Source organism: Cricetulus griseus (assembly GCF_003668045.3).
Source record: "Cricetulus griseus strain 17A/GY chromosome 1 unlocalized genomic scaffold, alternate assembly CriGri-PICRH-1.0 chr1_0, whole genome shotgun sequence".
Classification (NCBI taxonomy): Eukaryota; Metazoa; Chordata; class Mammalia; order Rodentia; family Cricetidae; genus Cricetulus; species Cricetulus griseus.
The window spans coordinates 58,254,537-58,268,421 of record NW_023276806.1 but is presented as its reverse complement, the minus strand read 5'-3'; the positions used below and the strand labels follow the sequence as shown (position 1 = coordinate 58,268,421).

General features: G+C 44.6%; 1 protein-coding gene across 1 annotated transcript; it reads left to right on the top strand.

Annotated features, from left to right (window-relative positions):
• The first annotated feature begins 341 nt into the window (after positions 1 to 341).
• On the top strand, positions 342 to 13,173 carry Reg4 (regenerating family member 4). The gene is made up of 6 exons (XM_027393516.2): positions 342 to 423; positions 565 to 728; positions 4,878 to 4,972; positions 6,181 to 6,318; positions 8,448 to 8,553; positions 12,816 to 13,173. The coding sequence occupies exons 2-6, from the start codon at positions 662 to 664 to the stop codon at positions 12,881 to 12,883; spliced, it is 474 nt and encodes a 157-aa protein (XP_027249317.1). The 5' UTR covers positions 342 to 423; positions 565 to 661; the 3' UTR covers positions 12,884 to 13,173.
• The last annotated feature ends 712 nt before the right edge of the window (positions 13,174 to 13,885 follow it).

Here is a 13,885-nt window from a genome sequence, read left to right as displayed (position 1 = left end):
CTGATATTTTAATGATTTGTGGGGTTTTTTTGGTAATGAAAGGGGAGACTAGCAAAGCTTTTTTTTTTTTTTTTAAGTGATGTCAACAGGATTAAAGAGTCAGATCTAGTTATAGCTGGTGACACAGAGCACATGACCCAGTCCTTGAAGACCCAAGGCCTTCTTATCTGTAGCTGAATTTGGGCCAATTGTTTACCTTCAGCATTAAAAAAAATGTCAGTATTGGAACTACTTTATTATATTTCTGGGACTTCAGAAGGGCTATTACTACCTGTGAGGAAATGTGCCCAGGTCGCCCTCTGCTGGCTTTCCTGGAGATAACCCAGGAGCAAGGGGTGGTTCACAAATTAACTTTACTAAGATTGCCAAGGACTTCCTCCAACTGTAGTTAGGGTTCTGACATCGGTCCAGAGGGGCTTGAAGGTAAGAATAAAACCTCATAAATTAAATGCTCATCATCCCTATGCTAAACCTGAGATTATCTCTATTGTAAAACCTGCATCTACTTGGAAATAATTTTGATGTGGTGTCTAAATGCCATCACCCTTCTGGTCCTAATTGCAGGTTTTAGAGATACCAGAGACTTTAAGGAAAAACTGGAAAGAGCTCTAAGGGCCTTGAAATCAAAGCATCGAAGTATCGTGTCAGGGGAAAGAGGAAGATGGCTCCCAAATGTGTCCGGCTGCTCCTACTGCTGAGCTGTGTAGCTGGCCCTGAAGTCCTGAGTGGTGAGTTCAGTCACTATTGGAAGGCAGCCACAGCCAGCAAGCACACGGTGCACACATCACACACACCATCCATTCGCCCCCTCAGGCATTTCAGGAAAGAAATACCAAAGAAGGAAAAATAATACGACATGTCAAAGGCTCTACAGTCAAATAAAGCCAGCCCACGATGGTTGTAAGCCATACTTAAATCGTGGGTTGCAGAATAAATTTGGCAAGTTTGTTGTGAATGATGAAGAGACTGTTTTAAGAACCCAACAGGCATCAGACTGTCTGTCTGTAGCTGACAGCTATAATCACAAAGCCCGAACATTTATGCACTGTTTTCTGATTTGAGCATATTACATGGTCTACTTTGCCAGGGACCTGCAAACCTAGTTGCAGAGATGGCTATTGCTCACTCATGGACCAGTCATTAACGACAGGGTGTGTGCCAGCGACAGTATAGGATCTACAGAAGAGAAAACAGAACAAGGAAAGTTTGAGTATACTGAGAAAAAAATACCATGGAATATCTGGACTGGAACAAGATGAAATGTGGGCTCATCTAATGTAACTGCTTTGTTGAATTTATGAGTAAAATGTGGGCAGAGAAAAATATATTTGCCAAAAGTCACATCACTAGACTATGTGGTGCTCTGGCCAGCTCCTAGTTTTGGACATCTCCCACAGTCCCCCACAGCCTTGCTGGGAGCTGGAGATGGCAATGTAAAAATTGCTTGCTTGAGCATTACTTCTGTTGAGAAAAGAGGCCACTAAAAGATCCATTGAGGCCTAAAACTTCTTGAATTGGCTTGACAAAGGGGAGGAACTAATGCAAGGAAGTGTCAAGAGAAATAGTGTTTTGGGGGTCATCAGTTGAAGGCTGCTCTTGCTATGGCTTTGTGTGGTACTTGCTGTCCCCAACCCCACACCTGCCTCCAGCCACCAGTTATCGCAGCATTTAAGGCTTCTCAGGACCAGGAATTCAAACACCATTTCTGCCCCCCTGCAAGAAAGCACAGAACACCAAAAGCTACCCCCAGCCCCTGCTGAGCAGCCTTACAACCATTTTCATATGCTGTTTCGGGGCTGCCCTGACCTCTGGTTTCCTGTAAGAACTTGACATTTGCCCTGACTATATTCTGGAGAATAAGATAAGACGCTCTAACTCATTTCCCAGGACTTCACTAATCTCTTTGGTTCTCTCTCCAGGAGTAGATACAGCCAAAATATATACCATGGGTCCTTCCATGGCTCTTTTCCAGACAGATCTTCCTCCCAGCTGTAGAAAAACTTTTTGTTGATTGTTACAGTCCTGAGAACTGTGCTTAAGACAGATCCCATGTATTTGCACAACAGCTCATGGAAAAAGTCTAATCTTGCATGTAAAGGAGGCGTGGATAACTTAGAAATAGATTTTCTCTTTCAAAAGAGGCAGATGGCCAAGACTATAGCTCTGTTGTCCCCACAATGGTTCCTTGCCCTGGCCTGTGGCTGCCTGGAACTCAGTGAAGAGAAACAGAGAAACATTTAGAGACAGTGGGAACTGCATCTGGTTAATATTTTCAGTAATATTCTACCCGTTATCATAATAATGGTGATGGTTTTTAAAAGCTATATTCTAGCTGAGTCTAGTGATGCATGACTGGAATCCTGGCTGCTCAGAACATTGCAGAATGATCTCAGATCCCTGACCTGCCTTGGCTACACAGAGTTCAAGGCCAGCCCCCAGGAATCCACTTCCTCCAGTGAGGTTCTACCTCCTAAACGTTCTACAGTCTTTTAAAACAATGCCACCAGCTGGGGAGCAGCCACTCGAATCTATGAGTCCTGGGGGATATTTCACTGGTTTGAAAACTATAGCCCTTCCCAATAATCAGCGTTGTCCTAGTTGGAGTTACTATTGCCATGATGAAACACCACCATCAAAAGCAAGTTAGGAAGGAAAGGGTTTATTTGGGTCACACTTCCATGTCATGGTCCATCATCAAAGGAATCAGGACTGAATCTCTAACAGGTCAGGGACCTGGAGGCAGGAACTGATGCAGAACCATGGAAGGCTGCTGCTTACTGGCTTGCTCCTCATGACTTGCTCAGCCTGCTTTCGGATAGCACCCAGGACCCACCAGCCCAGGGACAGCATTACCCACAATGGGTTGGGCCCTCCCCTAGCACTAATTAAAAAGTGTCCTATAGCCCCATCTTATGGAGGCATTTTCTCAAATGAGGCTCCCTCCTCTCTGATGACTCCAGCTTGTGTCAAGTTGACATAAAACTAGTCAACACAAAGCACAGATTCCCCCCCCCACCCCGCCCAAAGCCATCCACTTTCACAATTTTATTTCTGCGATCTGAAACAAAACAACAACAACAAAGCTTTGGTTTCATCAGGGCTTTGGTGCATTCCTATAATCCCAGCACTCAGAAGGTTGAAGCAGGAACATCTACTGGTCCAGCCTGGGCTACATAGCAAAGCACTCTTGCAAATAACATTTTTTTAAGGAAAAGAAAAATATTTAGTGTCAGATTCAAAAATTAAGATTTCCTTTACTTTTTTCAAATTTTCTTGTAAAACAGCTGAGGTTTCTCAACTTTGTAATTGTTTGTTACTAAGTTCCTAATTTCTCATTTTTGCATATTCATAAATCAAAGATTGGAAGGATTCCTGGTAGAAACATGGGTTTTAGGCCATAAGACTGACCTTAAAGAGTAGCATTTCTATTTTATAGAGACTTTACCAGGTAACCATCTGGTCCTGTTTCATCTTTCTGATATATTTTGATGAAAATAGAGCTGGAATAAATCGCTTGGCCTAATGCCAGCATCGGCCCGCCTGCTGATGGTGGCTGCATCCAGGGATAAATGCTTTCCCTTTACTTAATGTAAAAATCCTGTTGTTTCTTCTAATAGCAGAAATAAATGAGGATCTTTGCTGCTTGGCATCAGTGTATTTCAGATAATCCTCAGAGGCTTTTTGTAACAGTTACTCTACATTGTCAACTAAACTTGGAGTCCCCTAGGATGGAAAGCTTGAGCCTTCCTGAGTCACAGCCTCCTTTGCCACAGGCCTTTCTTGTTCCTGTTGGCCAGTTTGTCTTACACAACCCCTGTGCTTCAGGAAAACTTAGGGACTTGCTATTTCTGCACTCAGCAGACACATTCCTGCCTCCATGCCTCTGCCCAGCCCATTCCTTTCCTCTGAAATATAAACCGTGCCCTCTCCTCGATATTGAGGTACAGCCCACCCATGATCTCATTTTAGCCCAGTTGCCATTTCTCCCACTCCCTTCCAAAAGGCTCTCCTAATAATACCTCTCTAACTCCCAGTTAATGTCTGTCTACTCCACGAAGCCTGGCTGTGTCATTCTACCAGTGGCTTGAGTATGTCTACTGCAGTTACACACTCAGATCCAGGGAAATGGCAACAGTTGATTGGCATTGACACTTCAGAGCACAAAATTCCAATGGCTCCACACCCTCCTTAATTCCTTCTCTGACAGCTGGGCCACCGTGATATTTGGGTTTCTTAGAATTACTGTTGGTTCAGAGTGTGTGTTCAGTACTCCCAGGAAGGTTGATTCTCCCTTCCTAGTAAATAGTCCCTGGTAAAAGGTCCTTTGATGCAGGCTGGGAGAAGAGTAATAATAAAAATTTGGGGTTTAATTTTGTTTGTTCTCTCTGTCTCTGTCTCTGTCTCTGTCTCTGTCTCTGTCTCTGTCTCTGTCTCTCTCTCTCTCTCTCTCTCTCTCTCTCTCTCTGTGTGTGTGTGTGTGTGTGTGTGTGTGTGTGTGTGTGTGTGTGTGTGTGTGTGTGTTGAGATAAGTCTCAGGTAGCCCTGGCTGTCCTCAAATTCACTATGTAGCCAAGGATGGCTTTGAATTCCTGATTCTTCTTCATCATTTGAGTGTGAGGATCACAGACATATACACCACACCTGACATATGAAGAGTTGGGAATCAAATTCAGGGCTTTGTGCGTGCAAGGCAGGCATCCCTCCAATTTACCTAGATCCCCAGCCCCACACAGTAGACATTTTTAGCATTGCAGCAGGGACCTTCCGAAATGGACTCTTCCCTTTTTTTAAGGTGTTCCAAATCCAAAAGCCGTGTCTCATCACCATACCGAGTTTTTTGACATCAAAATCTGTGACTGCCTTTTGTTTCTGTACAGATCTCGTGAGACCCAGCTGTGCTTCGGGGTGGTTTTATTACAAGTCCCACTGCTATGGGTACTTCCGGAAGATGGAAAACTGGTCTCATGCTGAGGTGAGAAGTTTGAGCTGCTGGTTTCTTTTAGAGAAAGGAGCCAGCTAGAGCTGTAGATCGTTTTTGACTTACAAGTCAAGGGTTCTTCCTGGGACCCCAGGAGAAGCCTCAGGACACTCAGATAGCTAGAAATACGCATGTCAAAGAAGCATAAAGCATGGAGGGACTTGTACAAAGAATAACTGAATTCCCCTATGTGAGTTACCGGAGAGAGTGATGTGGAAATGCCTGAAACAGGTCTCAGGGACACCAAGCAAAAAGCCAATGGGAGGTGCCTTCACATAGCACACATGTGCCTGGATTGTATTCTTTCTAGCTCTGTGTAAGATGTCTCCAAACATCCAAATAGCCAGTCCAAGTAAGTGGAGAATTGATGTTGCTGTCTCTCCAGCTTGGGACCAATTGACACATATAGATGCAATGTGGCATGACCCAGGCCAGAGTGGTTGCAAGTGTCCTGTGTGTAACTCCACAAAGGAAGGAAAGGAACAAGGGAGGCAAACCCACCAAGTGACAGCTAATGAGTATCAGGCTGTGTTCTCTGACTTCCAAATCTGTGAGAACGGGGTGTGGTGGAGTACACCTACAACTCCAGCTCTTGCAAGCTGAGATAGGAGGTCATGAGTAGTTTGGGACCTGCCTTGGCTACATAAGGGTACTTCCCCTCAACAACCAAGTGACGTATAAAAGAAATGTGTGGTTGTGACATCTAAACAGAAATTTTCATTGCATTGTAAGCAAAGATGATTTTTGTTTGATTAGACCGAGAGAAGTATCAAAGAAAATCCAGGGGATGGAATGTCTAATTGAGTGGATTCCTAAATAACTGGGGGAAGAGAGAGTGAAAGGAAGAAAGACTGAGCCAGAAAGAGATAGGGAGAGGGAGAGCCAGGCAACCCCAGATTCTGTAATTATGAGTAAATTGTGCCTCAGAGAGGTGAAGTGACTTACAAAGGTCACTGGGGCCCCAGGGTATTTCCTTTGATCCTAAATCTCCTGCCCTGGCCTTGAGCTTTGGCTTCCTCTGGGACCCAACACTATGGCCTTCTGTCTTCTCGTATAGTGTATAGCGACAAAAATCACCTGTGGGGTTTATTCCAGTTTCTGGGGGTGGGGGGCGGGGAGGGAATCCATCCTTCTTGGCACACCAGGGCTCCAAGGAGAGAGCTGTATGCTCATGGCATCATTAATGGGACCTCTCCTTGCAGCTGGAGTGTCAGTCATATGGAAATGGATCCCATTTGGCATCTGTCTTGAATGAAAAGGAAGCCAGCGTCATATCAAATTACATATTTGGCTATCAAAGAAACCTGCCTGTGTGGATTGGCCTGCATGACCCCCAGAAGGTAACCCCATGTTTGGCTCACGGAGCCTCTTGGGAAACCCAGAATGACAATCCTTTCCTGAGAAGTGGCCTCCTGGCCTATAAACAGGATGAAAGTAGTAACCAGCCCTGCAGCCAAGCACCTCCAAAGATCCAGGACAAGGCCTGAAGGTCAGGGACCCCTTCTTTCCCCCAGCAGAAGAAATCATTTAAATAGCTCCTTTTTGTAGAACTTTAATTAAGGTTCTCCTGGAGCCTCAGACACAAAATTACCAATTTTCTAGAACCTTCCAATAAAGGAGAGAGAGACAGAGGGGTAGAGAAAGCATGCAAACCAATCTTCTAGAAGATTCGGAGTAATTTAATTGCCTTTGTGTCTTAATTAAAGGTGAAAACATTCAGCTAACCTTTTTTCTGAGATTCTGTCACTTTTTAAAAAAATCATCCTTAATTCTTTCTTCTGGACCTTTCTGTCCTCTTCATCAGCACTTGACTATGAGAAGCAGCACAGAACGTCTGTATTTATGGATTGGGCAAGGGGACGTCTATACGTACCTGAAATGGGGACATAGGAGGGCAAGCCCTCCTTTCCGATCCTGATGAAATAGCTGGAGACACCAATGCTCACACACCTTATTCCATGAACATGTGGTCACCTTTGGCAATTGCCTATGAATCACATTATATTTTGTCTTTTGAATATTGCAGAAAAACAAGTGTTTTTTTTTTTTTTTTGTTTTTGGGGTTTGTTTTTTGCTGTAACTGTTATACAGTTATTTGCTTTAAATGGTGTTTATTTGACTTGTGCAATTTTTAACTTTTAAAATATTTTTATATTTTTAATTCCTGTGTATGAGTATGTGCCTGCATGTTTGTATGTGCCTGGTGCCTGGGGAGGCCAGAAGAAGATATCAAGTACCCTGGAACTGGGGTAACACAGTTGTGAGCTGCCATGTGGGTGCTGGGAACCAATCCTGGTTTTCAGTAAAAGTAACAAGTACTTTTAACAGCTGAGCCATCTCTCCAGATCCTCCCCTCTTTGAGACAAGTGTCTCACTGTGTAGTGTTGGTTGACCTGGAACTCACTAAATAGACGAGGTTGGCCTCAAATTCCCAGAGATCTGCCTGCCTCTGCTGCCTCAAGTGCTGGCATTAAAAGCGGGCACCACCTCATTTGGCTGAATATTTCCTTGTTTATGTATTTACTTTGCTGTCAAGTAAAACTCTGATTTCTGAGACAAGCTATATATTTGCATCTATTTCTGTGAGATGTTTTTGTAGTTTGATTTTTCACATGTGTGACTGTGAGACACAAATGACAAACAAATGTTCTAAAACTGTACTCTTATCGCTAATAATCAAGGAACTGCAAACTAAAATGACATAATTTGATTTAGATTGCCAGCATTTTTCTTTGTATCATGAATAATATCTTGAGGATGTAGAGAAATGGACCATGTGCCCAGTCAGTGAGCATGTAAATTTGTACTTCCTGCCTGGATCACAAGACTTCTCTTTACTACATTTCCCAGAATCCTCCTTGACTCCTAGACCCACCTATCTCGATTCCCTATTGACCAAAACACTTTATCAACCACTAAGTCAAACATATACAGAGAAGGGCTCCCCCATCAAGTGGGCAGTTTTGGGAAAGTACTGTGTCAGTGGGTATTGATAACCTCAAACTAGTCACATTACTTGACCCATTAATTCTGTTTCTGAGATATATTATAAGGAAATAATTTTGAGAACACAGAGTGAATCTCAACAAAATTAGTCATACCAGTGTTTTTCATAGTAATTGGAAACAATATACCGAGTAGTCAATAGGAGATTGTTAGGTAGATTATGACATCCTTGTGTTGAAGACAGGTTTGTTTAGAAAGCAAATGAAAGACTTGAATATCTGTTTTAAAGAGGACTGTATTTTAGTACATTGATAACCATGTTTCCATCAGAAGGAAATATGCTAAAACATTAGTGATGTTTTCCTCTGTTACCGAGAATGGAGTGGCTTTTCTAATTTGATTCTTCACACATTTCTGTACTCCATCCCATGAAACCCCCATTTCACTGGGCTGAAGGCCCAACAAGGCAGTGGGAGGGTGAGCTGGCTGACTTGCACATTCCCTCTGTTTCCTGTCTTTGCAGAATCAGTTATGGCGATGGATTGATGGGTCTACACAGCTGTACAGACCCTGGAATCGCAGGACAAAGAGTGAAGGCAGGCACTGTGCTGCGCTGAACCCGAAGGACAGTAAGTTCCTTGTGTCACTTCCCTCTCTCCAAGCTACAGCTCCGTCCTTTAGTAAGAGCAAAAGGGGTACCCTTGTGCACCTTCCCAACACCCCTTTCATTCAACAACACCACCTTACAGGACAGTGGTCTCGACACACAGTCGAGAACCTTCAGCTCTCTGTGCCCACTCTGCAGTCTTTGCCAAATTGATACACCAGTGAAGGAACTGTTTAACAGCAAGGGAGCAGGCATGAGGCAACAGACTATGACAAAGGCGTCAGAGGCAAAAAGCTGGAGAAGGGAATCTTGTAGGCCAGCAGAGCCCACACTGCTGCTGTGAAGGCAAGTTAGCCAGTACACAGGCAAAGCCATAGGTACAAGCTACTAAAACAAGGCTGCCTGCCCAATTTGAGGGGAAATTTAATAGTTAACACTGTCCAAACTCACTGTGAACTACCTCAGAATGCAGCCAGAAGCCTACCACCAGAGTCAACCAAAGAAAAGGTGAACATTTTGTTTTCATTGTGGTAGAAACTGTGTTAGGAGAGATTCAAAGTCACAAAGATCAACTGGAGAACATTCCAGCAGAACACAGTCCAGGGTCTCTCAGACCTATATGGCATGGGGCCCTCCATATCTGCCTTTTAGCCAGACCAGCTTTGGGGAGCAGTTGGCCAGATGTTTCCCTTGACCCTTTGAATCCCCATGGTTCTGGGCTCCTCACTGGATGAAGTTCTCAAATCCTTTCCTATCATCAGAACCCCACACAGAAGGAGCCTGTGGCATAGCTGTGGGAACCTGAGTCTTTTTTATCCCATCCCTTCTCAGCACACAGCAAACATAACACAGGCTTCAGACACAAAGAAACCCAAAGAAGAGGGCTGGGGAGGTGGCTTGGGGCAGTATGCTTGCTGCACAGGCATGAAGACCCAAGTTTGAATCTCCAGAACCCACATAAAGCTGGACAAGGTAGTGTGCATGTGTAATCTCAGCACATGGGTAGGAAGATGGGGGCTGTGTGTGGAGATAAGAGACTCCCTGGAAGCTCACAGGTCAGCCACATATGGGGGTGGGGGTTGGGAGAGAACATAAAATTAGGTAATCAATTAAAAACCCAGGGAAAGGAACAAGGCTAGGGAAAAGCTGGCCAAGGGAAGGACTTAAAGGGAAAATCTTCATGAGACCCCTGCCCAGTGCTATTTTATATCTGTACAATGGACCCATTCCTGTCTCCTTTCTATTTAGGAAGGACTTCTGGGTATTTTGTCCCTTGTGTCCCTTTGTCATTCCCTTGGGACTCTTCACTCTGCATCCTAATCTAATTGTTTTGTGACCTTCTGCTTCATTTTGGGACTGTAAACTACCACAGGCCTATAATCCCAGTACTTGGAAGGCTGAGGCAGGAGGCTCATCAAGTTCAAGACCAGCCTGAACTACAGAGTGAGTTCAAGGATAGCCTGGGCAATGTAGTAAGACCCTGTCTTATAATAAAAAGTTAAGAAGAGAGCTGAGAATATGGCTCATCAGTAGAACAGTTGTCTAGTATATTTGAGGGCCTGGGTTGTAGTTAGTTTTTTTTGTTTTTTTTTTTTTTTTGTTTTTTTTTTACTCTTTGGGGGCCCACCACCCAGCTCCCAAATAAATACATGGAGACTTATTCTTACTTATGAATGCCTGGCCTTAGCTTGGCTTGTTTCTAGCCAGCTTTTCTAACTTAAATTATCTCATTTCTCTTTAACTGCCTTTTGCCTCTGGGCATTTTCTTTATATATGTTTCTTTCCTTCTTACTCTGTGGCTGACTGTGCGGCTGGGTGGCTGGGTCCTGGCATTCTCCTCTCCTTCTCCTTTTCTTGATCCTTCTTCTTTATTCCCTAGATCTCTCCTCCTATTTATTCTCTCTGCCCACCAGCCCTGCCTATTCTTTCTCCTGCCTTGCTATTGGCAATTCAGCTCTTTATTAGACCAATCAGCCATTTTAGACAGGCAAAGTAACACCACTTTGCAGAGGTAAACAAATGCAACATAAAAGAATGCAACACATTTGTGCATCATTAAACAAATATTCCATAGCATAAATGAATTTAACACATATTAAACTAATATTTCACAACACTGGGTTCAATCTTCAGTCCTGCAAGAAAAAAGAAAGAAGGAAAAAAAAGTTATGCCCAGTCTGGCTGGGGGGTCAAGGGCAGAAGCTCTGTGTTCTGAATGACCTTGTAGAAATGTGGCATCTTCCTCTTGCTGAGCTGCCTGAGCCCATGCAGACTTCCTTCTGGTGCCTCAGATGCCTCCTTTGAAAGGTTGAGAGCAGTATCCCCATGACCTTGACATTTACTTGGTGCCTTCATGTACAGGCTGAGCTCAATGCTCAGGTTTGGTGTGCTCACACACCTTCCCCATCCCCAGCACATCCCTATTTAGTTGTGGGAGGAAGGCAGGCAGGAGATTAGACTGGGGACCAGTCTAGGTGGGTACCCATGGGAAAGCTGCTCTTGGTTACTGGAAGCTGCTCTTCCAACTCTTCTCTGGGCTTAGTGCGTGTACCAAAGCACCCTACACAACTACATATCCAGCCAGCCAACCTTAGTTCTGCAGGCCTGATTCAGGCTAGCAGGCTTGTGCACACACTCTTGATTCCATGCTAGAAATTACTCAACAAGTCTATAGTCCCCATTTCATCATGTTCTGGTGCCCCAACTACAGACCACTTGAATCAGGACATATATATGCACAGCTACCCTTTGTGTCTCAGGAGTATGGGGAATAAGAGCAGTTGACAGGCTCAGACCTGCAGGTCAAGACCCAAGCAGGCACCAGCTAAGAGGAAGCTCAACATTCTTCCACAACCTCTCCAGGATGACAAGGACTGAGGAATTCTGAGGACAGAAATAGTTAGGCCTCTCCTAAAAATATGTATTTCAGTCCCCCAAATGGCCCCCAGTTTCTGTCCAGGCCCTTCTTTCTAAATTAGTAACCTGTTGGGACATGACTGGTTACAGTGGCTTGTCCATCTTTGAAGTTCACCTGTGGAGTCTAGGAAAGCCATCCCCAGGTCCTTGATGCAACCATTTCAAACACAAAGGAGGGGCTGGAGGGATAGCTCAGCGGTTGTCTTAGGGTTTCTACTGCCATGATGAAACGCCATGACCAATAGTAAGTTGGAGAGTGAAGGGTTTATTTAACTTACACATCACAATTCATCATCAAAGGCAGTCAGGAGAGGAACTCAAGCAGGGCAGGAATCTGGATGCAGGAGTTGATGCAGAGGCCATGGAGGGGTGCTGTTTGCTCCTCATGGCTTGCTCAGCCTATCCTCTTATAGAATCTGGAACCACCCACCCAGAGATGGCCCCACTCACAATGGGTTGGGTCCTCCCTCAAGAATTACTAATTAAGAAAATGTCCTACAGTATTGCCTACAGCCTGATTTTATGGAGGCATTTTCTCAGTTGAGTCTCCCTGTTCTCTGATGACTCTAGCATGTGTCAAGTTGCTAGTGAGTACAGCAATTAAGAGAAACTTCTGCTCTTACAGAGGATAGGAGTTTGGTTTCCAGCACTCAAGTTGGGCAGTGCACAACCTCCTATAACTCCAGCTCCAGAGGGCCTGATGCCCTTTTTCTGGCCTCTGTAGGCACCCACACATATGCACTCCAGTGCACATGGGCAGGTACACACATGCACACACAGTGCATGCATGCACATATGTGTATAAATAAAAATGAAAAATAAATCTTAAATTAAAAAAAAACAACTAAACCAAGCACAACACATAAAGGGAGACTTTCCTGGGTCTGTGTCAGGTGCTGCTTCCTCCCGAGTGCTGGAGTAGAGCGCATACAATCTGCAATGATGTGAGAAAGTGGGTGTTTATGCTAGTCAGGGGGTCCCCAAAGAACCAGTAATGGGAGGTGTAGATGCTTGGGTGAGGGTAGGGGAGAGGGAAATTACTGCAGGACTTGATTGGAAAGGCTGAATCCAAAGCAATTAATGGGAAAACCTTCTGTTCCAGGAAGCCCTTGGTCTGGTCCTCTTTATTAAATGTCTTTTGATTTGAGTGTCAACAATATCAACAAAATACCCACAGATCAATATCTACACAGCTAGGCAGCTAGCAATTGCTGGACTTCTGGACTAAACAATATCATATCCTACCCACATAGGCACCTAAAATAACCAACACTGTCCCTTGTCCAGGACTCCAAGAAAAACACACAGATAATTCTGGCAAATTCAGTAATGAATGAGCTTGGTTTAAATGTCTTTATTTTCTTACAGGATTCTTAACTTGGAACAAAAACAGATGCAATGAGCACCAACACTTCCTATGCAAGTACAAGCCATAGAGCAAGAATCGATGTCTGCCAGCCTCGCACAAGCCCCTTCTTCTTCCCTCTCATCTGGTGGCTGATATAATCGTTATCCCTGAGAGTAAATGCAGCAGCGAACACTGATGAGTCCTCCGGTACACAGACTATCAGGCTCAGAGAGCTTGGCATGGTGGGACAGTGGCTTCTGATCTCAGTGTTCACACCACAGTCCTTTCTGATATTCTGCTTCCCTTTGGCTATCTTAAACAAATAGAAATGCACCTCCTGACCACTGGGTCTCTGTCATACCAGTAAAGTTTGGAGCCAAGAAACAAATAGTCAAGAGTGAACTTCTGTCCCCTTCAGCCCCTGTATCCTCCAACCTCCCTTACTTCCCCGCTGTTCATCCTCTTGCCATGGAATGTTCATTCATGGAGTCCCTTGCCAGTCTGAAGTAGACCATACATACTCTCATTAAATAGTGCTATGGTTAGGAGCCTGCAGAGTTCTAGTATAACGGTGATGGGAACAGAAAGGTAAAGTAAGACTCAGAAACACTCCTGAATGCTTTCTGTCTCCCTCCTCATCGTCCCTGCCTCCTGTGTCCCCAGCAACACTTGGTCTGAGCAGAGAGGTAAATGGTGTTGTCCTCTGCAGGCTCCGAACAAGGTTGAGATAGTGGAGTGGTGCTCAAAATGAGTTCTTCTGCACCTACGATGGGAGGTGACAGTCACAAGTGGTGCAGTGGACTGACCTGGAGGCCTGGGACTCACCTCTCCTCTGCCACTAGCAAGCCCTGTGGCCTTGCTCACTTCTCTGGGCTCAGAGTTTGAGATTCTTTATCGCATATTTGCTCCAATAATGAGAAGGTAGTTGAACCATAAAACATAAGCTTCCCCACACCCTAGGTCATGAGTCTGCATGGCAGTAGGAGAAGAATATAGCACTTGTGACCCTGGCTGGGCCCATCAGAAGGAAAAGTGTCCAAGAAGAAAGTCTATGGTGCTTGACCACGAAGTCAGGTTAGGTGGACGGCTG